The 26517-nt window shown below is 37.3% G+C and overlaps 1 protein-coding gene across 1 annotated transcript in view; it reads left to right on the top strand.

The window, feature by feature from the left end:
- The window catches only part of Thsd7b (thrombospondin type 1 domain containing 7B), an 834275-nt gene that overhangs the window by 768438 nt on the left and 39320 nt on the right, over positions 1-26517 (top strand). Inside the window, exons 18-20 of the mRNA XM_028773130.1 lie at positions 20006-20147; positions 21737-21852; positions 23915-24032. Of these exons, the coding sequence (XP_028628963.1) occupies positions 20006-20147; positions 21737-21852; positions 23915-24032 (376 nt within the window). The remainder of the gene's footprint in view (positions 1-20005; positions 20148-21736; positions 21853-23914; positions 24033-26517) is intronic.

The raw sequence follows: 26517 nt of genomic DNA, 5'->3' as shown, positions 1-26517 counted from the left end.
TGTGTGTGTGTGTGTGTGTGTGTGTGTGTGTGTGTGTGTGTGTGTGTGTGTGCGTGCATGCATGTGCGCGCATTTATGCATCATCTCATTTCAGGTTGAATACCCCACAGTTTCTTACTCTCTGCATGCTAGTTTAAGATCCCTATCATAATTGCCATCTACTGAAAGAGAAGCTTCTCTGAAAAGGGTTGAGAAATATACTGGTATAGCCATAAATCACTAGAAGTGGTTTGAAGAGTATAGGCACTTAACAGAATTATAGTATTAGGATTTTCCCCGGAGCCTAAGACCTATGTGGCTGTAGGTTCTTGGTCCTGTTAATAGTGCCAATTTTGGGCTCCATCTCATGGAGCATACCATAGATTTTGTCCTAGTTAGTGTTTCTATTGCTGTGATGAAACACCATGACCACAGCCAAGTTGGGTAGACAATGGTTTGTTTGGCTTATACTTCTACATAGTCTCCTAGAACACAGTTCGAGAATGAAGTCAGATAAGGGGAATACTGAGTGCTTATGAGAAAACACCAAGAATACAAGACACGAATCATGTGACTTCAGTGTCTTTAAAAACACAAAATTGTTTTTGGAATGTGTTTTCATACCCCTCCCAGGTATATCGTATACCAGTGAGCTTATTTTGGATTATTCATTACAATTGCCTATTATTATTTGTTCTTATGCCTCCATAGAAAAACAGGTTTTTGCCATGTGCTGTTTATCTTTCACATGAAGCTTGCCTTGCCTGTGTGACTTATCCTTGTGATCAGAATTTTTAACCCTCACAGTATAAATAATCCAATGCTTTGAATAATTTTATTGATTGCACGAGACTTTAGTGAACCTCATTTTTAGGTTCCATTCTCCCTAGTTCACACTGCCAATTAGAATGGTAAACAGTAGTAGTTCATCATTCAAGAAAACCAGAACCAGTAACTCAGAAATGGCTGGAACCTGAAGATAGGAGGCTGACATAGAAGCCATAGAGAGGTGCTGCTTACTGGCTTGCTCATCATGACTTGCTCAGTCATAATTTCTTCTCTTCTTTCTTTCATTCTTCTTTCTTTTTTCTTTCTTTCTTTTTACTTTCTTTCTTCCTTCTTTTTTTAAATTTATTTTTCATTAACTTTTTTATACCTCAACTACAGTTTATACTCCCCTTTCTTCTCGTAGTCCCTTGCCTTCACTTCCCCTTGCCCCTGCCCCATCCACTCTCCTCTATTATTCTTCAGATAAGGACAAGCATCCCATGGATGTGAACCAATCATGGCATATCAAGTTGTAGTAAGGCTAGGTGCCTTCCCTGTATTAAGACTGGACAGGCAACTTATTATATGGGAAAGGATCCCCAAAGCAGACAAAGTGTCAGAGATAGCTGATATGCCTACTGTTAGGATTCCTACAAAAAGACCAAGCTACACAACTGTAACATATATGCAGAGACCCTAAGTCAGTCATGTAGGTTTCCTGATTGTCTGTTCAGTTTTTATGAGCCCTATGTGCCCAGGTTCACTGTTTCTGTGGGTTTTCTTTGGTGTCCTTAACCCCTATAGCTTCTAAGATCCTCCTCTACTCTTAAGTAGGATTCCTGGAGCTCCACCTAATGTTTCCTCAGCCTGCTTTATTATATAATCCAAGACCGCCAGCCTAGGTACAGCACCACTCACAATGGGCTGACTCCTCCCCCATCAACCACTAATTAATAAAATACTCTACATTCAAAACTTATGGAGCCATTTTCTCAATCAAGGTTCCATCCTTTCAATAACTGTAGTTTGTTTTAATTTGACATAAAACTAACCAGCACAGATCTAATCAAAAAATTATTGGTTACTCCCATAAGGTCCTTGACACTATTGTACCAGTGGGCCTATCTTATAAGGCCAATCCTGTTGTGCTCCTTTCGTGAACCTCAAAAGACTACCAAGGAGCTGATCCTAATGTAATCACTCTAGGGTCTTTTTATTCAACTCAAGCCTGGGCTACACTGCCATCTCTGATGAGGTTGGATGGGAGGGTAAAGCTCAGAACTCTCAGTGGGACAAGGTTTTATAGGAAATGGCAAACAAGCAAGGGGAGTTCTAGCCTGGCACATATCTGATTGGGGAACTTTTGTTGCCCTTTAAAATAATTGACTGGTACTGGGAGCCAAACCATAAACTTCTGCTTTCCTCTTGATTGGTAGTTGTTAGGAAGTAATGTGCCAGGGGCATGCTTGTAACCTGGAGGCACAGGTTTGTTGGGGAGTAACCTAGAAACTGCTACTAGACACAGGTTTATTGGGGTGTAACCTGGAAACTGGTGCTAGACTCAGGTTTTTTGGGGAGTAACCTTGAAACTGGTGCTAGAGAGATCAATCTTAGGTCAGCTTTTTCTAAGATGGAGTCTGAACCCAAGATCTGGTCTCCCAACCCTTACTATATCTAATAGGTCTCATAGCTAGGGGAGACTGATGAGTACTGTTCTTGTCTGGTAGTATGCACAGCATCTCCCAGTATTATGAAAGCTAGATAGTAAGGATGACATTTCCATGTGTTCTAGACTAATTTTCCATGATCCATGTATGATTCAAATGTGTGATATCTCTAATAAGAAGGTCTTACAACCAAGTTCTGGAAAGCCAAAAGTGTTTGTCAAGTTCTGAAGAGCAACCAAGAACACTGACAAAAGTGTTTGGAGATATTAAGGAAACTTTTTGGCCATAACTCAAAATGAGAGGATCAGTTCCTGGTACTGGGAGTTTTATTGCCAGCAACTGATGTTTAGGTAGGATACTATCTTTCCATTATAAACCCTCTTTATCTGTGTAAATTTCTAGGAAGCTTTTACAGTAGTAAGTTTCCATGTTCATACTACCCAGAATGTACCAAATCTTGTCTGAAGTTTTAAGTTTTAACTCTGCTTCATATTCTGTGAAATAGGAGCACAGTTGATCCTGGATTTACCATGGAGTAATATAAATTAAAAATATGATAAATCATAACTCTTTTAGGAACTTAAGGTATAACTCAGCTGTAAAGGACTCACATAGCACACATCAGGACCTGAGTTCAGTGGCCATTGTTCACTTCTGGAAAAGGGGTAGAAAATCTACTTAGGAAAAATCATAACTTTGTAACACCCTTTACTGTAGAGTACTTGACTCTCAGTGTGACTGTAGAGCAGATTGAATCTGTAGATCACAATCTGGCTTAGCATCACCAAAGAATATTCTACCTGAAGAAAAGATCCAAACTCAAACACTAAGTACAGTTTCTTCTGAATTCAGACCACTTTTGTACCACTGGAAAGGCTAAATACCAGAAAAGAAAGCAATCCTATGTGAGAACCTTCTATACATAAACAGGAAGAATTAGGGAAAACCCCTTTCCATCTTCCCTCTAGTTAAGTCCAGTTTGTAGTGGTACAAGCACCAGTTACATACATTTCTTATGAGAAGGAATATGCCTAAGGAATCATGTGGGGATTGCATTTATAGTTTTGATCCGATGTAATTGAAAATAAATATGTTTCCTAGGTACAAGCTTAATCCAATAGTTGCTTTATCGTGAAATTAATCCTGGTATTAGAAAGTAGAAAACAGTTCTTACTCTGCAGGGAAATACTGTGGAGAGAAAATGGTTCTTATAAAATAAACAGAAAAAAAAATGTATGTAAGAAAACAGTTTGGAAGCAATAGTCATAGGCTTCAAGAGGACTCTTTTGATAAGGATGACTAATTAGATTGATGACTTGTAAACACTTTGACCATAGCTTACTTAAAGAGTGCAGTTTTGTTTTATATCTGAGTATAAATATCAGAAATAAAAGTTACATGAAATAATTATTTTTTAAATACGTGACATATTTTCTATGCTATATCCTATCTTTTTATTGGATATTTTTGTTTACATTTCAGATGTTATCCCCTTTCCCAATCCCTCCTAGAAACCCCCTAACCCATCCCCCCTCCTCCTGCTTCTATGAGGGTGTGCCCCGACCCACCTTCCCACTCCTGCCTCCCTGCCCTCACATTCCTCCTCACTGGGGTATCCAGTCTTCACAGGACTGGGAGCCTCCTCTCCCACTGATGCCCAACAAGGCCATCATCCTCTGCTACATATACTGCTGGAGCCATGGGTCTCTCTATGTGTGTTCTCAGGCTGGCTGTTTAGACCCTGGGAGTTCTGGTTGGTTGGTATTATCACTCTCCCCATGGGGCTGCAACCCGCTTCAACTCCTTCAGTTTTCTCTCTGACTCCTCCATTGGGGATGCCATGATCAGTTGAATGGTTGACTGCAAGCATCTGCCTCTATATATGTCAGGCTCTAGCAAAACCTCTCAGGAGACAGCTATATCAGGGTCCTGTCAGCATACACTTCTTGGCATCCACAATAGTGTCTACATTTGGTGACTGCACATGGGATGGATCCCCAGGTGGTGCAGTGTCCCGATGGCCCTCCTTCAGTTTCTGTCCACATTTTCTCTCCATATTTGCTCCCATGATTATTTTGCTCTTTCTAAGAAGGACCAAGGCATCCCCATTTTGGTCTTCATTCTTGAGCTTCATATGGTCTAAGAGTTGTATCTTGGTTATTGTGAGCTTTTGGGCTAATATCCAGTGATCAGTAAGTATACACCATGTGTGTTCTTTGGTGATTGGGTTACCTCACTCAGGATTATATTTTCTAGTTCCATCCATTTGCCTAAGAGTTTCATAAAGCCATTGTTTTTAATAGATGAGTAGTACTCCATTGTGTAAATGTACCACATTTTCTATTTCGATTCCTCTGTTGAAGGACATCCAGGTTCTTTCCAGCTTCTGGCTATTATAAATAAGGCTGCTATGAACATAGTGGAGCATGTGTCCTTGTTACATGTTGGAGCATCTTGTGGGTATATGCCCAGGAGTGGTATAGTTGTGTCCTCGGGTAATTCTATGTCCAGTTTTCTGAAGAACCACCAGACTGATTTCCAGAGTGGTTGTATCAGCTTACAATCCCACCAACAATGGAAGAATGTTCCTCTTTCTCCACATCCTCACCAGCATCTGCTACCACCTGAGTTTTTGATCTTAGCCATTCTGACTGGGATGAGGTGGAATCTTAGGGTTGCTTTGATTTGCATTTCCCTAATGACTAAGGATCTTTAGATACTTTTCAACCATTCAAGTGTCCTCATTTGAGAATTCTTTGTTTAGCTCTGTACACCATTTTTCAATAGGATTATTTGATTGCCTGGAGTCTAATTTCTTGAGTTCTTTGTATACTTTAGATATTAGCCCTCTATTGGATGTAGTATTGGTAAAGATCTTTTCCCAATCTGTTGGTTGCCATTTTTCCTATTAACAGTGTCCTTTGCCTTACAGAAGCTTTGCATTTTCATGAGGTCCCATTTGTCAAATCTTGATCTTAGAGCATAAGCCATTGGTGTTCTGTTCAGGAACTTTTCCCCGAACCTATGTATTTAAGGCTCTTCCCCACCTTCTCTTCTATTAGGTTCAGTATATCTGGTTTTATGTAGAGGTCCTTGATCCACTTGGATTCGAGCTTTTTACAAGGAGATCAGAATGGATCGATTTGCAGTCTTCTATATGCTGAGTTCTAAGTTGAACCAGCACCATTTGTTGAAAATGCTACCTTTTGTCCACTGGATGGTTTTAGCACTTTTGTCAAAGATCAAATGACCATCGGTTTGTGGGTTCATTTCTGAGTCTTTAATTCTATTTTATTGACCTTCCTGCATGTCTCTGTACCAATGCCATGGAATATTTAATCACTATTGCTCTGTAATACAGCTTGAGGTCAGGAATGGTGATTCTTCCAGAAGTTCTTTTATTGTTGAGAATAATTTTCACTATCCAGGGTTTTTTGTTATTCCAAATGGATTCAAGAATTGCTCTTTCTAACTTTATGAAGAATTGAGTTGGAATTTTGATGGGGATTGCATTGAATCTATAGATTGCTTTCAGCAAGATGGCCATTTTGACTATATTAAACCTTCCAATCTATGAGCATGGGAGATCTTTCCATCTTCTGAGATCTTCTTCAATTTCTTTCTTCAGAGAATTGAAGTTCTTGTCATACAGATATTTCACTTGCTTTGTTAGAGTCACACCAAGGTATTTTTTGTTATTTGTGACTGCTGTGAAGGATGTAATTTCCATAATTTCATTCTCAGCCTTTTTATCATTTGAGTAGAGGAAGGCTACTGATTTGTTTGAATTAATTTTATATACAGCCACTTTGCTGAGGGTTTTTTTTTAATCAAGTTTAGGAGTTCTCTGGTGGAAGTTTTGGGGTCACTTAAGTATACTCTCATATCATCTGCAAGTAGTGAAAGTTTGACTTCTTCCTTTCCAACTTGTGTTCCTTTGACCTCTTTTTGTTGAGTAATTGCTCTGGCTAGGACTTCCAGTACTATATTGAGTAGGTAGGGAGAGAGTGTGCAGCCTTGTCTAGTCACTGATTTTAGTGGGATTGCTTCAAGTTTCTTTTCATTTAGTTTGATGTTGGCTACTGGTTTGCTGTATATTGCTTTTACTATCCCTTAACATCAGTGGACTCTGTTCCTCAATAAAAAGACATAGACTAATCGCATGGATACATAAACAGGACCCAGGATTTGCTGCATACAGGAAACACACCTCAGTGACAAAGACAGACACTACCTCAGAATAAAAGGATGGAAAACAATTTTCCAAGCAAATGGTCCCAAGAAACAAGCTGGAGTAACCATTCTAATATTGGATAAAATTGACTTTCAACCAAAAGTTATCAAAAAATATAAGGAAGAACACTTCATACTCATCAAAGGAAAAATCTACCAAGATGAATTCTCAATTCTGAACATCTATGGTCTGAATGCAAGGGCACACACAATCATAAAAAAATAAAACTTTACTAAAGCTCAAAGCATACGTTGCACCTCACACAATTATAGTGGGAGACTTCAACACCCTACTCTCAGCAATGGAGAGATCATGGAAACATAAACACAGTGAAACTAACAGAAGTAATGAACCAAATGGATTTAACAGATATCTATAGAACATTTCATCCTAAAACAAAAGAATATATCTTTTTCTCAGCACCTCATGCTACCTTCTCCAAAATTGACCATGTAATCAGTCATAAAATAAGCCTCAACAGATACAAGACGATTGAAATAATCCCATGCAACCTTTCAGATAACCGTGGACTAATGCTGGTCTTCAATAATAACAAAAACACAGAAAGTCTACACATACATGGAAGCTGGACAATGCTCTACTCAATGATAACTTGATCAAGGAAGAAATAAAGAAAGAAATTAAAGACTTTTTAGAATTTAATGAAACTAAAGGCACAACATACCAAAATTTATGGGACACAATGAAAGCAGTGCTAAGAAAAAAAATCATAGCTCTGAGTGCCTCCAAAAAGAAACTGGAGAGAGCATACACTAGCAACTTGACAGCACACCTGAAAGCTCTAGAACAAAAAGAAGAAAATACACCCAAGAGGAGTAGATGGCAGGAAATAATGAAACTCAAGTCTAAAATCAACCAAGCAGAAACAAAAAGAACTACACAAAGAATCAACAAAATTGGAAATGAAAAGGGAAACATAACAACAAAAAATGAGAAAATTCAGAGAATCTTCAGATTTTACTACAAAAGCCTATACTCAACAAAACTTGAAAATCTGGATGAAATGAACAATTTTCTAGACAGACACCAAATACCAAAGTTAAATCAGGATTGGATAAACCATCTAAACATTCACATAACCCCTAAAAAATTATAAGTAGTCATTAAAAGTCTCCCTACCAAAAAAAAAAAAAAATCCCAGGACCAGACTGATTTAGTACAGAATTCTATCAGACCTTAAAACAGACCTAATACCAATACTCTTCAAAATGTTTCACTAAATAGAAACAGAAGGAAGACTACCCAATTAGTTCTATGAAGCCACAATTACACTTGTACCTAAACCACACAAAAACACAGCAAAGAAAAAGAACTTCAGACCAATTTCCCTTATAAATATTGATGCAAAAATACTCAATAAAATTCTTGCAAACAAAATCCAAGAACACATCAAAATGGTCATTCATCATAATCAAATAGGCTTCATCCCAGGGGTACAGAGATGGTTCAGTATATGGAAATCCATCAATGTAATCCACTGTATAAACAACCTCAAAAACAAAAAACCATGATCATCTCATTAGATGCTGAAAAATCATGTGACAAAATTCAACACCTCTTCATGGTAAAAGTCTTCGAAAGATCAGGAATTCAAGTCCCATACATAAACATAGTAAAAGCAATGTTTTCTTTGTTTCTAATTGATTGATTTCAGCCCTTATTTTATTTCCTGGCTTCTACTCCTCTTTGGAGTGCTTGCCTCTTTTCTTTTTAGGGCTTCCAGGTGTACTTTTAAACTGTCTATATGAGATCTTTCTAATTTCTTTATGGAAGCATTTAGGTGCTGCATTCATTCTGTATCATGAATTTGGGAATGTTTTGCCTTCATTTTCACTGAATTCTAGAAAGTCTTTCATTTCTTTCTTTATTATTTCCCTTACACAGAGACCATTGAATAGAGAGTTGGCCAATTTCCATTGAGAGTGTAGGCTTTTGGTTGTTTCTGTTGTTGTTGTTGTTGTTGTTGTTGTTGTTGTTGAAGTTCAGCTTTAATCCATGATGGTCTGAGAGATACAGGGGTTTATGTCAATTTTCTTGTATTTATTGGTGTCTGGTTTGTGACTAACTATATGGTCAATTTTGGAGAAGGACTCATGAGGTGCTGAGAAGAATGAATATATTTTGTATTTGGTAGAAATATTCTATAGATGTCTGTAAGGTTCATTTGATTAATAATCTGTCTTGGTCATTATTTCTTTGCTTAGTTTTTGTCTGGATGACCTATAAATTGGTGAGCATAGGGTGTTGAAGTCTCCCTCTATTATTGTATGAGTTTCAATTTGCAATTTAAGCTTTAGCAATTTTTTTTTACAAATTTGATGACCTTATGTTTGGTGCATAGATGGTCAGAATTGAGCTATCATCTTGATAGATTTCTCTTTTGATGAGTATTACCTGTCCTTCCCTGTCATTTTTTATTATTCTTGGTTGAAAGTCTATTTATATTAGATATTATAATGGCTACTCCAACTTGCTTCTTGGGACCATTTGCTTGGAAAACTTTTTTCTAGCCCTTTACTCTGAGATAATTTTTATCTTTATTGGCGAGATGTGTTTCTTGTATTCTGCACAATGGTAGATCCTGTTTTCACATTCATTCTGTTAGCCTGTATCCTTTTATTGGGAATTAAGTCCATTGATGTTGAGAAATATTAATGACCAATGATTGTTATTTTCTGTTATTTTGATGGTGGTGGTAGTGCTGGTGGTGGAGTGTGTGTGTGTGTGTGTGTGTGTGTGTGTGTGTGCATTCCTTGTTTTTATTGATGGGGAATTACTTGTTTCCTGTGGTTTTTGGATATTGTTATCCTCCTTGTGTTGGAGTTTTTCTTCCAATACTTTTTGTAGGTCTGGATTTGTGGATAGATATTGTTTAAATTTAGATTTGTCTTGAAATGTCTTATTTTCCCCATCTATGGTAATTGAGAGTTCTGATGATATAGTAGTCTAGGTTGTCACCTGTGTTTTTTGAGGGGGTGCAAGATATATGCCTGGGTTCTTCTAGCATTTAGAGTCTCCCTTGAGAAGTCTGGTATAATTCTGATAGATGTGCCTTTGTATGTTACATGGCTATCTCCCTTGCCACTCTTAATATTCTTTCTTTGTTCTATAGATTTTGTGTTTTGATAATTATGTGACAGGAGTGTTTTCTTTTCTGGTCTAGTCTAATTGATATTCTATAAGCTTCTTGTTTATAGGCATATCTTTATTTAGGTTGGGAAAGTATGCTTCTAAGATTATGTTGAGAATATTTCATGGATATTGGAGCTGGGACTCTTCATCTTTTTCTATTCTGTTATTCTTATGTTAGGTCTTTTCATGATATCCAAGATTTCCTGGATGTTTTGTGTCAAGAATTTTTGGATTTAACATTTTCTTTGACTGATGTATCAATTTCTTCTATTGTATCTTACCTTTCAATACACAAAACATCAGTAAAATAATTTTAACTTCTTCTAAATCTAATTTAATAAGTTTTGAAGGGAAGATGAAATTGCTCTTTATTTTTGTAAAAATTCCTAATACGTTCCTTTAAAATGTAATTGTATGTCTTTTGGAAAAATAAGTCATGATCTTTTAAAAACACAAAAAAATCTGTGCAATAATATTTTATTCATTGTTGTGCTTTCTGTTTAGTTTATTATTAATGTTGTTTGTTTAAAGCAAACAGAGACTTTTACATAAGTTTTCAAGTAGTCTAAGGAATTCATAGATGAAAAATTAACAAGTTTACAATTTACAAGGATTTTAGTATTCCTTTGTGTCTTTTGATTCTGTAACACACAAGATGTTACATTAAACGCTAAAATGCTTAAATTTTGAGTTGTAGAGAATCTAGTGTACAGTATAGTGAATACAGATAATTTGTAAAAAAAAAAAAAAAAAAGTAAATAACCTTAAACTGTAAAAAGTCCTTAGAAATATAAATAGTCCCAGGTAGATTTCCAGGCTTGGAAAAGACGTTGGTTCCAGGGAACCTCAGGCAAGATGATGAATCTGCCACTTCAAGCCTAGCTTCTGAGGTCATTCTGGTGTCGCTATTGAACATCCTTGAAGGGTAGGAAGGACAGGGAGTATGACCTGTAGATGTGGACAGTTCGGGAGAGTAGGGCTGTCATATATGCTCTCCTGGCCTGCTAGTGTCAAAACTCAATCATTTCCTTGGTCACATTCTTCCACAAGGAAGGCTGAGATATGTAGTCTAGTCCATTTACTGGGGAAACAAAGGACAGAATGGATTTCAGTTTGTAATGCAGACTGTGCCCAAAAGTTCAGTTCTGTGATAAAAATCTCTTAGCACACTGAGCTCAATGAGCTCTGAATGCATTTAGGGGATGTCTTGTTGTTCCTTTCTTTCTTGATATCTATTAACTCTGTGGGAAATAAGGCACTTTGAAGAGGCCTGTTGATGGGAATCCATCAACCCTCACAATGGAAGCAATCTTATTACTCTAAGAATAGTAAGAAACTTAACTTTATAAAATTGTAAATTATAACAAATACAAAGTGATATATAACCCATGTACAGTTAAATCTTCCATGAATGAACCTTCCCAGTGACTGGAACAACCTCCCAGCTCCCTCTTGTCATTGGAACCTCCCCCTCTCCAGAAAAGTAAAACAAATCCTAATTTCTAGGTAATCTTCATATCTATACATATAAACAGTATAGATTGTGTTACAAGTAGTTGTAATCTGGGATGAGTGTTTCTAGGTTCTTGGTATTCTATTCAGTGAATTAAAGTAAGCACTCATCAACTACAAAGTAGTAATGAAAGTACACAAAAGCAAAGTGAAGGTACTATGCAGTCAAGACAATATGGCTGAAGATCCTCAAGGACCTATGCAACCAATTATTATTGCTAAGGGATACGTGACAAAGCTTTGCTTTGCTTTGACTGACATATTAAGTTATGTAACCTTGTCCTCTAATCCACATGCTCCTTCTCGCAGTGCATCTGATTTTAATAATTTCCACATCCAATTATACATAATTGTAAAATGAAAAATAAGGGATTCTCAGTACAGGTCCACTTAGAGGCCTTATTGCCCATGTACCCAAATCATTCTGTGCCAGATCATCAGTCCTACCTATAACCAGAGTTCAAGTCAGTACTATCAAAGATCAGTGGTTATTAAGGAAGGGAAAACTTATTCCATTGTTCAGAGTGCATTCATTGTTCATTCAACTTGAGATAAGTGGGAGTCCTAATTTGCTAGCAGATTTCTGGATACACTATTTACAGAAGGGTATATGCACAGCCTAAACCAAGTGGTGCTCCAGGTTTCTAAACTATCCCCTATGCTTGCCTGAATCAGTTAGTTGTCTGTTTTGGATGGATCTTTAAATCTCTTTTAGTATAACTTCCCCGCCTATTTCATTCATTCTTTTTTTTTTCTTATTCTCCCTTCTTGGTAATTTAGTAGGTGAGGAAAATAAACCACTTGTCCTATACACTATTTCCAGTCTGTCTTTTGGGAGTGATATCTTCTCAGTAAAGTTAAGCATATTCCTCTCCCTCCTTGAATTCCCTATAACTTGGAAGTTGCAAAGCCTCCATCAGTCTTTGATAAACATCCTTTACAGAAGCTATATCTAATACATCAAGAAACATACTGCTGGCATCCCACTGTTTTTTAATGTTGTTGTTGTTGCTGCTGCTGCTGCTGTTTTGTTTTGTTTTGTTTTGTTTTGTTTTGACAACTGTTATTGGTGAATCATGTCTATACTCTTTAATCAAGAAACATAAAATGACAACATTCCAATTCCATCATCAGTCCTCATTTCTTTCTGGAATCACCCGTGAGGAGAATGTATGCTGCACTGCTATTGCTCGCCTGCTGGCCCATTTTGTGTAGATAATTCAGAAAAATGCTTTTCTTGGCAGGTTTACCACAAAGATCTCTTTCACATCCTTATGGAATGAGATTTAAATAAATCTTATGCTTTGTATCCATGCCATTTGTCATCAACCCTAAACTTAGATTCTGGTGGTATTTTCAAATGTGTTCTGTAAACATTTAAATAGGTGTGACCTAGCAGGGTGTTCAGGCTCCTCTGGAAATATTTTTTTCTGTTAGATTTTTAATCAGCTATTTCTCTAAAAATGCCTGCCTTGCTTTGTTGGAGATAACCTTCAGCATCATTCTAAGAGAGCTAGGGATCTGGAGACACATACATCAGTGTTTCATTGTTTCTAAGCTGCTTCAGGAGACAGGACTTTGAGATGTTATTCATTACTCCCTTTACTTTGAAGATGAAATATAAAGATGCCTTGTGGTAGTCTTTATCACTTACATGTGGAACCACGGAGGTTCACTCATACCCTTTCTAATATCTCAAACTCACGTTTTCAATGATATAAATTAAGTTACTAGGAAGAATGGGTGATTATAGTCATGGCATATATGATGTTTAGATTCTTTATTCCATATTCACAGGGGATAATCTGAAAACAATAATACCTATGTAATCACTAATATAGATAATTCCAGTTTTGAGCATAATTTGCATGTGTTGTATTTATTCTTCTGCATTGGTATTGTACACATGTTTTCAGAGCACTCAGCCATTACAGATGTTCCACATATAAGGTTGGTTCATTTCATATTTGTACATTATTGGACACACTAAGTTTAGTCGCTAATAGATCCTGAAGAACATACTCCTGGCAGCAATTTAGCCTGAGTACTTGTATGTTACTAACAGTTCATCTTCAGTCTTTATAATTCAAAGTCAGCCTTACTGTGTAATATATCCTCAGATCCTTTTGAATGTGAATCTTTATTATATTTCTATGCTTTCCTAACATAAAGTTTCCCTGACACAATATGGGAATGTGATTTTGTTTCCTCTATAAGCCATCTGGCACCCTCTCCTAGATATTTAAAGTTTTTTTTTCTTTCTCCCGTTCAAAGCTAAATAATTATACGAGATATGTTTCTGTATTGACAACTCTGGTGTACTCTTTGAATGGGCAGTTTCAAATCTCTTTTGTTTTGATTGTTACATTTCCTTAATTTTTTTCTCCATCATTAGAGTCTGTGCTTCCACTTTGGTTTCTTATGAAGTCTTATTATATGTGTGATGTCTGGTTTGCCTCATTTCTCTGTTCACCAGCTTTTCTCAAATTCTCCCAGTGTCTTTTCAGTGCTTAATTTCAGCTTTTTTTTTTTCATGTCTATAAAGACATGATTTGTTACACCTTTTAATCTTGTGTTTCTTTCTCATTTCCGAAAATGACTTTTCCTTTTATTTTGAATTGTTCACTGAAGCTAGTTACTCGGCTTCTGAGTTCCTATAATTCTTATTCATATTTACATCTTTTTGTTCCTGTGTCATTTCCTAGCATCTTGGTTCCTTTTGAAAGTATACTTACTGTCTGTTTACCCATGTGTCTCTCTGCTTCACCATCTTACCTGTGAGATGTTATTACATTCATCATTCTCATGTGTAATTTGAATTCAGTTTCTTTCTTTGTTTCTTGCTCTGTAAAATTATTTGTGTGAACTTTTGGAAAAGGCTCTCCAAAACTAAATCTTCTACCCAGAGATTTCCTGGTTTCCCTTTTCAGTCCAGCTGCTCCAGACAAACCTTCCTAATCCTTTGAAGTGACTATTCCTAGTTTTCTCAGTTTGATGATCTAACAACCTATTTGTTTTCAGTGGTGTGGTGAAGAGATATAGAGCATTCTGGAAGTAAAGCTTTGAAATATCAAGACAAAGACTTAAAGAAGCAGGAAGCAGGGACTTGAAGAGGCCTCCCATAGCCTCTTTGTGTTCCTATTCCTTTGAGCAGAGCCTCTGTGTCTCAGTTTAGTTGTTTGCTTGTGGCCATTGCTCTGACCTCAAGTCCAGTTTTTCTGTTCTGCATTCTCTTGCCTAGTTCTCACAAATCACAGGTACCCTATAAGATCCCACCACTGCCCCTCACTGGCTCATGGTCTAGGCTTATGGAGATGTGTCAGTATGCTCCATTGCTTCTGACTTCCCTTTCCAGTTGTCTTTGATGTGCAAAACTCTTTTTATGTAAGTCACTAGCTCTTTGGAAACTCATGAAAGGCACAAGAAGAAATACTTTAGGCCCAGATTTTTCTTAACCTTTGAAGTGGGGTTTAATTTCCTTTTTAAAAATCGTTACAAAGCATTACAATATTCTTTCATGCACTTTTTGCTACATTTGTCCAAATAAGAAAGATGAAGTACAGGAGCATGCATCCACTGACCTTGTGAGAACCAGACAACCAAGGGAGCAGACCTCTGCCAGTTATCAGATAAACTTAAACTCAATGACTGCACTGGCTTCCTGTATCTGATGGGACCTGGCAAGACCAGGCTTTGAAGTCATGCTAATTTTCAAGCAAGAAACCAGCAGAGTAATCCAAATTCAAATACCTGGTCCAATAATAGATTTTCCCAAATGGTAATCTTTGATAGTTCAGTGGTATGAAATAAAGCCTTTTATCTGAATTTATTTTGGGTGGTTTAAATTATCTGTTATTTATTCTATGAGTTTATTAAATGCATTTATTGATATGTTTAATTGAGTTAATGATGGCTTCCATCAAGATTGTTTGAGACATATAAAAGTAAAAGTGGTGAGAATATTCTTGTTGGATATACAGAATGTTGGGGAAAATTCATATTAGGCAAAAGGACTGCTGTTCAAGGTTTATTGTTTGTTTACTAATGGAAGTTTATAAAACCTACCCTGGTGGCCCAAGATAAACGGCCTTTCTACAGAACAGACACTTATTTCCATCTGCCACATCAGACATAGTAGCAAAATATTAAGACATGGGCCTTCCAGATAGCCCATGAGAAAAAACACATATACACATACTCAGCACATACTCAGTACATATTCAGTTGCAGAAATGATCTTTAGATGAGGAGTTTAAAAAGGTGGGTAGAAGTTGTTGTGGGGGGGATATTTATTTTACTTTGAGATAAGGGCAAGAATTAAAGCCAGGTAAGAAGGTTGGCTGCTGGAGTGAACAAAAAGTATGAAGATACAAGGTGGCAAGGAAAGCTTGAACTTTAGGAAATTCTACCTTACAAAGATATTAAGCTAGAAAGTCAATTCTTGTGAAGTGTTCATGATTTTGAGGGGTAGTGGTTATACTGGTTACAGGCTACCTAGAAAATAGCCTTCGGAAAAGCCATCCAGAGACTGCCCCACCTAGACATCTATCCCATATGCAGACACCAAATCCAGACACTATTGCTGATGCCAAGAAGTGCTTGCTGACAGAAGCCTGGTATAGCTCTCCACTGAGAGGTTCTCCCAGAGCCTGAACAAAACAGATGTGAATGATAGCAGCCAAACATCAGACTGAGCACAGGGACCCCAATGGAGGAGTTAGGAGAAGGACTTGAAGAACTCCGCAGAGGGGAGACCCTCACTCAAATCTCAGAAAGTCGCGACCACCCAGTAATCTGCTCGAGACACCATGTACCGGAGCAATTGCGAGATTTATTAGGGCATGACAGCTAGCTGCCGGTCAATTCGTATGCCCACGCAGGAGCTGAATTGACCCCGACAGCCAGTTTGAGATGGGTTTTTAAAGGGAAAAACCACAAACCAATGAATGGGGAGGGGGTGAGGGGTTGCTAGGGTGGTATAACATAAAAATAGTGGAACATTCCAAAGGAACCCAACCTACGGGAGTCAGGGTCAGGTGAAAACTCTCTGTACGCTTATCTTTCTCAAGAATGTGGTCCTGCCCTGTTACTTCGGCCTTGCCCTGTCACTATGGTTCTCAGCTTGGTTCTCAGCTTGGTTCCACCTAGTTCACTTGCATTCTTTACTTTCTCTTTGCAGACAGGCCAGTTCCAGTAATGGTGACTGGTCTTTCCACATTCCTAACTTGATTCATGGCTCAGTTTCTCCATGTCTTTATAAAGAAAGCCTAAAGAATATTTTATATGTCTAAAAAGGATTCTATATACCCAGTATCTACAATTTTTCACTCTACAGACTGAAGGAGCTGAAAGGGTTTTCAACCCCATAGGAAGAACAACAATATCAACCAACCAGATCTCCCAGGGACTAAACCCCAAAGAGTACACATGGAGGGACCCATGGCTCCAGCTGCATATGTAGCATAGGATGGCCTTATCTGGCACTGATGGGAGGGGAGACCCTTGGTCCTGTGAAGGCTTGATGGCCCAGTGTAGAAGAATGCTAGGGTCGTGAGGCAGGAGTCTGGGTGAGTGGGGGAGCACTCTCATTGAAGCAGGGAGAAAGGGTATAAGATGGGGGTTTGTGGAGGGAAAACAGGAAAGGGGATAGCATTTGAAATGTAAATAAATAAAAGATCCAATTTAAAAGACATAAAGATAGCTTCATATTAGTTATACCTATTTTTATTACAGTTATAACTATAATAAATGAAACAATATAACTGTTGGTTTTGTTTGGCTCAAAAACAAAAGGAAAAGAAAAGAACATTCAGCTGTGTGTCTTAATCTTTTCAAGAAAATTAGTCCTACATTGACTCTGAGTTAGCTGTCTACACATCATTTTTGCATATTTAAGAAATGGACCCTCTGCCTTTATATAAATAATATAAATACTGTCTAAAGGAGATTTTTGTTTGGGGAGTTTTGGGCCAATGAAGAAACCATTAAGGCCTAGAGCAACCATTCTCAACCTTTGCCTCTCTACACCTTTGGGAGTCAAACAGCCTTTTCACAGGGGTCACATAAGACCATCTGCATATCACACTTCATTATATTAAAATTCATAACAGTAGCAAAATTACAGTTATGAAGGAGTAACAAAAATAATTTTATGACCAAAGGTCACAACAACTTGAAGAACTGTATCAAGGGGTCACAACAATAGGAAGAATGAAAACCACTGGACAAGAGATTTCTTTGACTACTACTACTACTAATAATAATAATAATAATATGATATTTTTATTATTATTATTATTCTAACTCTTCTTCTTCTTCTTCTTCTTCTTCTTCTTCTTCTTCTTCTTCTTCTCCTCCTACTTCTTCTCCTTCTCCTTCTTCTTCTTGTTCACTTTTCACTATATTAGGATGAAATCAATGTTTTTGAATGTCTTGAAATAGCTACCAGAGAAAAGGAAGTGATTAAAAACATGACCACTGAGTTTTGACAAATAGCCTGTAGAAAAAGATAAGAGGAAACAACAATCTTATACTTATTAGTATCAAGATAATTTTCATAAAAAGAGTTTTATAAGAGTTTCTTCTTTCATAAGAAGACTCTAAGAAAAGTTTGAATTGTTTATATAAATTCCAATCACCCATGAATTCTTCTTCAATTGTTTCTATGGATAAGAAATTGACAAGGGAATTAGTTGTAGTGTTTGATTCCAGTATATTTAGATTGTCTGAACAGGAAGTTAAACCAAATAGGATAATTTAAAGCCATGTTAAACAAGTGTACACACTATGAGACTTGATGGATGAAATCCTAAAAATCTCATCAAATGACACCTTGTCACTATCCACTTGCCTCCTATGCTTATAGATGAAGGAAAGTATACAATATGTTATTTTACAAATTTACCTACTACAGGTTTTAGATTTCAGGTGTTTCAGAATTCGTATTTTCAGGTAGAAATACCAACTCCTAAAGCCTATGTAAATATTCTAAATTCTAAAAAATGTTCAAATCAGATTACTGATGACCTGAAGCACTGTAGATGCATTTGATTGTGTCTGTTTTATCTTCCCTTTTACCTGGTGGTTTAGACTAAGCAGATACATGGATCCTGGTACATAGTCACTTATTTCAATCAGGGATTGATTACTTTATAAGAAACAAATGCAGCAGAGCCCTAATTTAGAAGTCTACCAGGATTCTGTTATTTTCCTCTATTGACCAATCAGTTAAGATTTTATTCCTCCTCAATGTGTGCATTAGTTCTCATTACATGGTAAAACAGAAATAAATTATTGGTAAGCATTAGCATGGGATTTGTGTGCATATAATTGATTAATTGCTTCTTCTTGATAATCTGGGTACAATTAAATGTAAAATTTTAAATATTGACAGATTGTTTGAATGTGAAATCACATGGATAGCGAAGATGTTACATTTACCTAAACTTTAGAAGAAAATGTGTGAATTTTCCCCAATAGTTCAGTGTAATCCAACACTGTCATTTTGAATTAGCAAACACTCAGTATACAAATTGCAGTTTTAGTATGATACCTGAAAAGGCCAAAGGGAAACAAATAAAACAAGAAACACAAATAAAGTGACATCTCAGACATAGAAATGGCTACTTGGTAAACACAATGCAAACCCTTTTATTCTTCGAGTCTATAAACATTCTTAGATTTTTCAGGACCTGGAATTGCACGTTGTGAATGCATTGGTGATATTTATTAGAAAACTGCTTTACATAGTTTATTCCATGTTTTCACTGGGTTATAAGAGAAGCAGAAGCTGTTGTCCATCATGCCCTAGTGAATTTTTGTAAGAAAAGGAGAAGAAGAAACAGAATAATAAAGAAAAAATATCAATATAAAGAGAGATGTAGCATGTGCACATATGTGTTTAGAACTAAATCCATTGACAGACCCATGAACATAAGTGAAATTTTCTCAAAAAGCAAGAGGAAAAATTAGCATCATTAGAGGACTTCTTGTGGGGAGAGTAAACCTAGATTAAGTTCTCTGGGGAAGGTGAAGAATAATGTTTGGAGAACATTTGAAAGAAGGATGGTCCCAAGGAGGAGCTGGCAGTGCTTCTGTGGGTAGACCAGTTGTATGAGATGTGGCAAATAGATTTATCTGGCTCCTGCATTATTACATGGCTCAAACCTATGGGAGGACATATGGTCCCAAGTGAAGATGATTTTTAAGTAAATATTTGGAGTTTGCATTTATCCATTTATTTTAAGGGACTTGGACAAACTTATAGTAATTCATCCCCTTGGGTCAGAGAGCTCCAAAATAAAAAGAAGTTTCTACTTCATCCATATTAATTTTATAATTTTATTCTTATATGTAGCTGTTTATCCTGGGATTAATGAAAATAATTTTCACATTTTAATATTCTGTGTGATTATTTCTATTGGACTAGAGTCACTGAAGTCATTTTTATTTCATTTAAAGATGAAAATATATTTGTTGTCAGATGAAATGAAAATAGAAGACAATCCACCTTCCATCACAGAATCATTATTTCTTCTAGCAACAAGCTATAACATTTGCAGATGTAGCCACATCCTCATTGCTATATCTACGGTTTCTTCTCTGTAACTGTTCTATGCCTGCATGTGCACATATAACTCTATATTTTATCATTCACTGTGTGTCTTTTGCTGCCTGTTTTTGACTTTCATAGTCATGTGACCCCCATGCAACACAGAGAAGAACTCGGCATCTGCTGAGGCCCTCACTGAACTCTAGAACTTGTGGGGAAGACTCACAGGTGCGGCCCTGTCTCCTCAATGAAAACTGTTTCCAGTTCCAGTACAATCTGACAGGTAGAGTTAAACCCCACTATGACTGTTTTTCCTGAACATTGACTAACCTTTGAGTATGCATCCTCTCCTGGCACTGGGGAGGGAGCGGACAATGTATGTGTGGGACATGAAACACTGAGGGCTTAGTTCCAGCTGTCTTTTATGAAAACAAATGTCCATTCATAGCTTGTAGATACACCAAGGCCATAATCTCTGAAGAATAGCATGGCTTTAAAGGATACTGCAGTAAAGTGTGCTTATTCCCATGCCTTTGGTTATATTAGCATACTACTCAACTCTACAACATATTTTTTCCCCAGAGGTATTTTTTTTTTAAATGAGAGTCCTGACCAGTCATAGATACTAGAGTGGTAGAGAAGCAATAAGAATTGCATTAGATGAATTATTCAGCCACTAGGTTTGTCTGATCGTAGAGGGCTTTGGCCAAACCAAGAGAGTTGCTATTACACTTACATGCTACCTACCACCTCCCCACCAGGTGATACACAAAAATGTCACCAAATGAAGGACCATGGAAGGTCTAAGCCTGGAGTCAATACTTAGGAACATACCACAATATGCTTACACAAGCAACATGCTTTGCCAAAACTTCACTGTTTCATGCACATATGCAACAGATAAGATCCTTCATGATGCAACTGTCTAGTTGTTTTATGGATGAATAACAGCATGGTAGATTCATGCTTTTTCTTTGAGTCTCTGCTTTTTATAACAATTCTTCAGAAATACAACAAAAATGTGTCATACTGAAAAGGCATATATTTTAAGACTAAGTTTTCTTTATCCATACATTGGTTTGTTGTAGATATAGAAATATTTTTGAAGATGTTTTTATTAACATGGTCAAGGATCTTTCATACCCATGCCTATAAGGAAAGTTTTCTTTCTTTGTTGTTTTAAGTCAAATAATTATGGGGGCAGGGTGAATTACCTTACATGGTCAGTTTAAAACACCAACAGGCAATCCTATAAAACTTACTTGCGCACAGATGGCACTTTCATAGGATGTGGCCGGACAAGCTCCCTAGAATCTCTCATAAATACTGTAATCCCATTTCTGAGCTTTCCACTGTCTTGATCCAATCACCATCAAAATATTTCACTCTCTACTTCTACCACCTTGGAAGTTAAGATTTTGGGATATGGGACTGGAGCACAAGCATAGAACTGGTGCCATGGCTTGATTGTTTTCTCTCTCATTTGTCTATGACAAACAGTTTTCTTAAGCTGATTTTTCTTTATTCTTCTGGTTAGTGATTCTCCTATCCTACCAAATGGTCAGTCTAACCATTTTGATTTTCATCTTGTTTCATTTTACCTCTAAAAAACAAACACTAAATTAGCACAGTCCTTGTATTTCAGTTCTGTTTACATGTTTTCTTCTAACACCATAATTGCATCAGGCATCGTAAAAAAAAAAAAAAAAGAAGAAGAAGAAGAATTAAAAAAGAGAGAGTGAGAGACATAGGAAGTTGTAAAATTATATGTGGACTTCTCCCTTCAACTTATATAGATTATTAGAGCTTGGGTATGGTTGGCTCACAAGCCTAAACCTTTGAAACTCATTGTTTGTGGTCCTCTTCCTCTAGAATGGAGCACGTGCCAGCTGAGTGAAAACATTTCCTGTGGCCAGGGTGTGAGGACCCGCCTGCTGAGCTGTGTCCGCAGTGATGGCAAGCCTGTCAGCATGGACCACTGCGAGCAGGTAACTCTTGTGGGAATGTGAGATAGGATCTCTTAACCTTAGTCCTCAAGCTTCCCAACACCTAAGAGACATTATGGATACTGATTGAATACGTAAACACTGAAGTTATATGTCACTGGTTTTGACTTACTCAAAAGTGTAAGAAATGAACTCATTACTTCTAAGAACATGTTAAAATATACCTGGTTTTCTGCAAACTGTTGGGGTTGATGCCTTTACTACTGTGGTATGACTCTTTATATTGACAGGTGACTCATTTGCTTGTGTGATAAACTTGTCCTTTTTACATAAGATAGATGCTGACCATGGAGATAGAAAACACTGGCAATTTCCTCAACAAATAATTGCCAGATGATAGACTGTACAACTGTCTTTGTTCTTTCTCAATCTATGCAAAAGACCTCTATGTAAATTTTGAAATTAAGAGGTTCTGACTTTTTCTAATTTTATGGAATTTGAAGAAAAGCTAGAGTTACACCCATCCCAAAGAAGCTGCAACTCCCTTCCCAGATATAAATTCAGTATATAGGAGAGAGCTCAATAGAAATGGGCATATTATCATATTGCATGCATCACAGAAACAACTTGCAGGATTCAAGATAGGACACCAGTAATTACAGGCATCTCCAGAAATGTCTATAACATGTTGACAGGCTAACAAAGGTCTCTTTCAGTTGTTGTAACAGAGGATTAAAAACTTCCTCACCATGCCTAAAATAACCTTAAATATCAGTATTGTCACAATCCTTAACCAGCAGTGCAGCTGTCATCTCTGATTCTAACTATGAACCTGTCTGTGCAAGACTGGGCACCCCAGTCCGTAGCATTCTGAAAATGGTTCAGATTCTATAGACAACTATTAGCCAACTGTCAGACTATTTCCTTTAGTCTGTCTCTAATATACCGACTGCCTCAGGAAAGAAGTCAACCATCTACTATTGTTCCATATTAACAATGGTCACACTCAGACCTGTCGCCACCAAGTTAACAGCCCTTCACAGTGCATAAATGAGAAGGGTGTTTTAGCTGACAGGAGCACTGTTGGACTCTAGAAGTTCAGGTGAGCTGATGAGTTTACTTTTGTCCACATTTTGTTTATGAACCCTTTAGTTATTAGCTTTGAGCTGCTTATGTGTGTAAAAAATATTTTCTCTTGATGCAAGAAAAGATGTAAATTATTCATTAATAAAGATCAGTTTCCTTGTTTTCTAAACGGCACATATCAAACATATATTTAGTGACTATTCATTTAAAGAAGTCCTAAATTATTAGTCTAGCTAGCATATCTGTATCATATCAATAGTCACAGATTCCTTTATAGTGCTTTCTGTGTTAGTCACTTAGAGAGTCATCATGCTGTGATAACTAATTTTAGCTTTGGGTAGATGTACTAATATTTAACATGTGTTAGGTGCCAAAGCTTTCCTAATTAAACATACAATCTATGTGAGACATGCAGCACAGACCTCAATATTCACTCTCTGATTCTTAGGTAATTTGTTTCCTCACTGAAATATCTTCTGCATTGGTCATAATACGTCATACGAATTATATCCAAACACTGATTTCAGAGAAGAAAGTAAATGGTCTCATCATTTTGTCAACAGATTAGAACTGTAATTACATTGCCCATTTGGTCATTTGGGATCTAAGAAGAATCCTTTATTTTTATCCTTGTTCCTATTCTGAATACTATTAGCCTTGCTGCTAATTTTGATCTCCTTGTATTCTGGCAACCACCCCAGGATGTCTGGATGAAATGATGACATACCTTCCTACTTTGTTGTTGACTGAACAACATGGTAGATCTCTGTGTCTTGTGACTTCACACTTTCCCAGTAGTAGAGTGGTGGGTATTTGCTAGGGTTCAGAGCTGATAATAAGAAATTTTGACTATCCAAACATCATCAGTGGAATAACAGTTGTTTTGGTAGCAACTGATTTATAAGAAAATGGATGTTTGTTCTTGTACCACAATGTGGAAAGTTTATTTATTATAGAATAAAGGACACTCTAATAACAATCTGGTTAGTATTGAAGGCGCATCTCATTGCTTTTGCAGCATAACCTGGAAAAACCTCAGAGGATGAGTATTCCCTGTCTCGTGGAATGTGTGGTCAACTGTCAGCTCTCAGGATGGACGACATGGACAGAATGTTCACAAACTTGTGGCCAAGGAGGTATTTGGCTTCCCCTGTTTGTTCTACTCTTAAAAGTAGCTTGACAACTGTCAAAAACCATAATGAACTCCTGAAGCTAATACAAAGCTGATCTGGAGGAGAACAGACTTCTAAGCATGCTGAGAGATCAGCAAGGGTGGAAGAAATGACTATAACAGTGAGAGGTCACAGAAGAGCTGGCTAATCTGTGGGTCAGTATCCCATCAGAAGATCCTAAATGGTACCAGTAGAAAACATGTGGTCATGGTAGTTTTAGACTACGTATTATGTCAGTAGAGCTGGACACAGTGACTAGAGACTTGCTTCTAACCATGTATAGAAAGGGTTTGTTTCTGATACAAAGTGGTAATCAATCACATGGGCTGACAGAGGCCTTGGAATGTCAACATAATTTCCCTGGAAGGTAGCATTCTTGTGATGTTCTTATGAGTCACGTTGGAAGTGATGTGCCTCTCTTTCTTATGTATTATATAAGAGAAGGTTGAGTCATTGTTCCCAACTCAGGGCAGGAAGGTTAGGACTAGGACAGAAAATATTGTTTCTAAGGACCAGATGCTTCCCACATCCTATACAATGAACACAGGATGGACTAGAGTCTTGAAGGGTTGCAGTTTATCAGCTAGTGAATGTCAGAACCTTGGAGTAGAAATCTAGTAAGAAATCTTGGTATCATGGTTAGTCGACAAGTAGAGAAAGAGAAGAAAGGAACTTCAAGTTGGAGGAATTGGGGATCAAGTAGAAGAAGACATTAAAATCTGAATCTCATTACTCACCAGCAATACTCAAAAGCTGTTTTCCAGAAGTCCTGAGATGGATTATGGTGTGAGCTTCTTTCTAAGCTGTACAAATGAGAAGAGTTGGATTATCCACTCTTAGTCTTGGCTCAATGGGGAGTTAGACAGGAGTCAGAATGCAGCAGGAACTTCTCTGAGAACTCAGCTGTAAGATACTAGAGAGGTTAGAGATGAAAAATGGAAGCCATGATGTGCACTGGGAAATTTTAGCTAAGGACAATTGCTGTTTTACAAAGAGCATCACTCACAGTGAAAGAATGGGAATCTCAGATTCCAAAAATAATAGTAGTAGTAATAGTAATACTAACAGCTAGCATACTGTAATCTTCTGCACAAATATAAACAAAAGCCCCAGGAAAACAAATGTTATGTCTTAGGACCAGCTAGTAATTGTTCTACACAATTCCTAAAATATGCCTTAGAGGCAGCTTCCAGGAGAGACCATTTCAAAGTCAGATCAATCCAGGTTCAAATTGCAGCTATTCAGGTGTTTAATTATGCTAGAGTCAGCAGTTCTGCTCTATCATACATATGTTTTGCTGAAGTTTGCCACCATATGCCTAAGGCAACTAGGTCAAACTGAAACCTCTAACAGCAGAAGGCAAAATGCACATCTTCTCTTTATAAACTCAAGCTCAGGTATTTCTTACAGTGCTGGAATGCTAAACCATATTCAGAGGCTTTGTTTATGGTTTTCCATGAGGTTTAGGAAGTCACACAGTGTCTTAGTTACAGTGTCTACTGCTGTAATGAAGTAGCATGATCAAAGCAAGTTGAGGAAGAAAGACTTTATTCATCTTACACGTCCACACTGTAGTCTATCACTGAAGGAAATCAGGACAGGAACTCAAACAGGGCAGAAACCTGGAGGCAAGAACTGGTGCAGAGGCCATGGAGGGGTGCTTATTACTAGCTTGCTCCTCATGACTTGCTTAGCCTGCTTTGTTATAAAACCCAGCAGGGATGGCACCACCCATAATAGGTTAGGCTCTCCTTAATCAATCACTAATTAAGAAATGGCCTACAGGCTTGCCACCATCTAATCTTATAGGGACATTTTCCTAATTGATATTCCTCCTCTCAGATGACTTTACATTGTGTCAAATTGGCATAAAACTCTCCAGCACACACAGTATAACAGCTGTATTGTTGGAGTGTTCACTATATTAATCTCTACCTCCTTTAATCTATCAGTAGTAATACTGCAGATCCCAAGCCCCTGGGATACATGTTTAAATTCCTCACTGGATTCAATCATTTTTCTTCCAACTTTTATGACTCATCCTTTTGCTTTACTCAATATTCTTGTAAACTTTATTTTTTTAAAAAAAAAAATCCTGTAGATATTTGTGTCTTTGTATTTGTGCATGAGTGCAAGTTCCCAGAAAGGCCAGAAGAAGGCGTCAGGTCTGCAGCTCCACACCCAAGAATATGTTTAACGGGTGGAGACAGATTATTGTAAACCTGTGGACTTGCCTGCTGGAAAGAATCACAGGATCTCTGGAAGAGCAGTGCACTCTCTTAACCACTGAGCCATCTCTCTAGCCCTAACTCAACATACTTTAGTATTAAAGTAAGTGGTATCTTAGTGAAAATGTCATCGAGTGTTTTCCGATTGGCTTCTAATTGCTCACGCATTCTTTTATCCATTTAACCAATATAAATGTGTTTGATGTAGGCTATGTCTTAAG

The sequence above is a fragment of the Grammomys surdaster genome, unplaced genomic scaffold (assembly GCF_004785775.1).
Source record: "Grammomys surdaster isolate TR1022 unplaced genomic scaffold, NIH_TR_1.0 221, whole genome shotgun sequence".
Taxonomy (NCBI): domain Eukaryota; kingdom Metazoa; phylum Chordata; class Mammalia; order Rodentia; family Muridae; genus Grammomys; species Grammomys surdaster.
The sequence above is the reverse complement of the archived record's forward strand: the minus strand, read 5'-3'. Positions and strand labels throughout refer to the sequence as shown.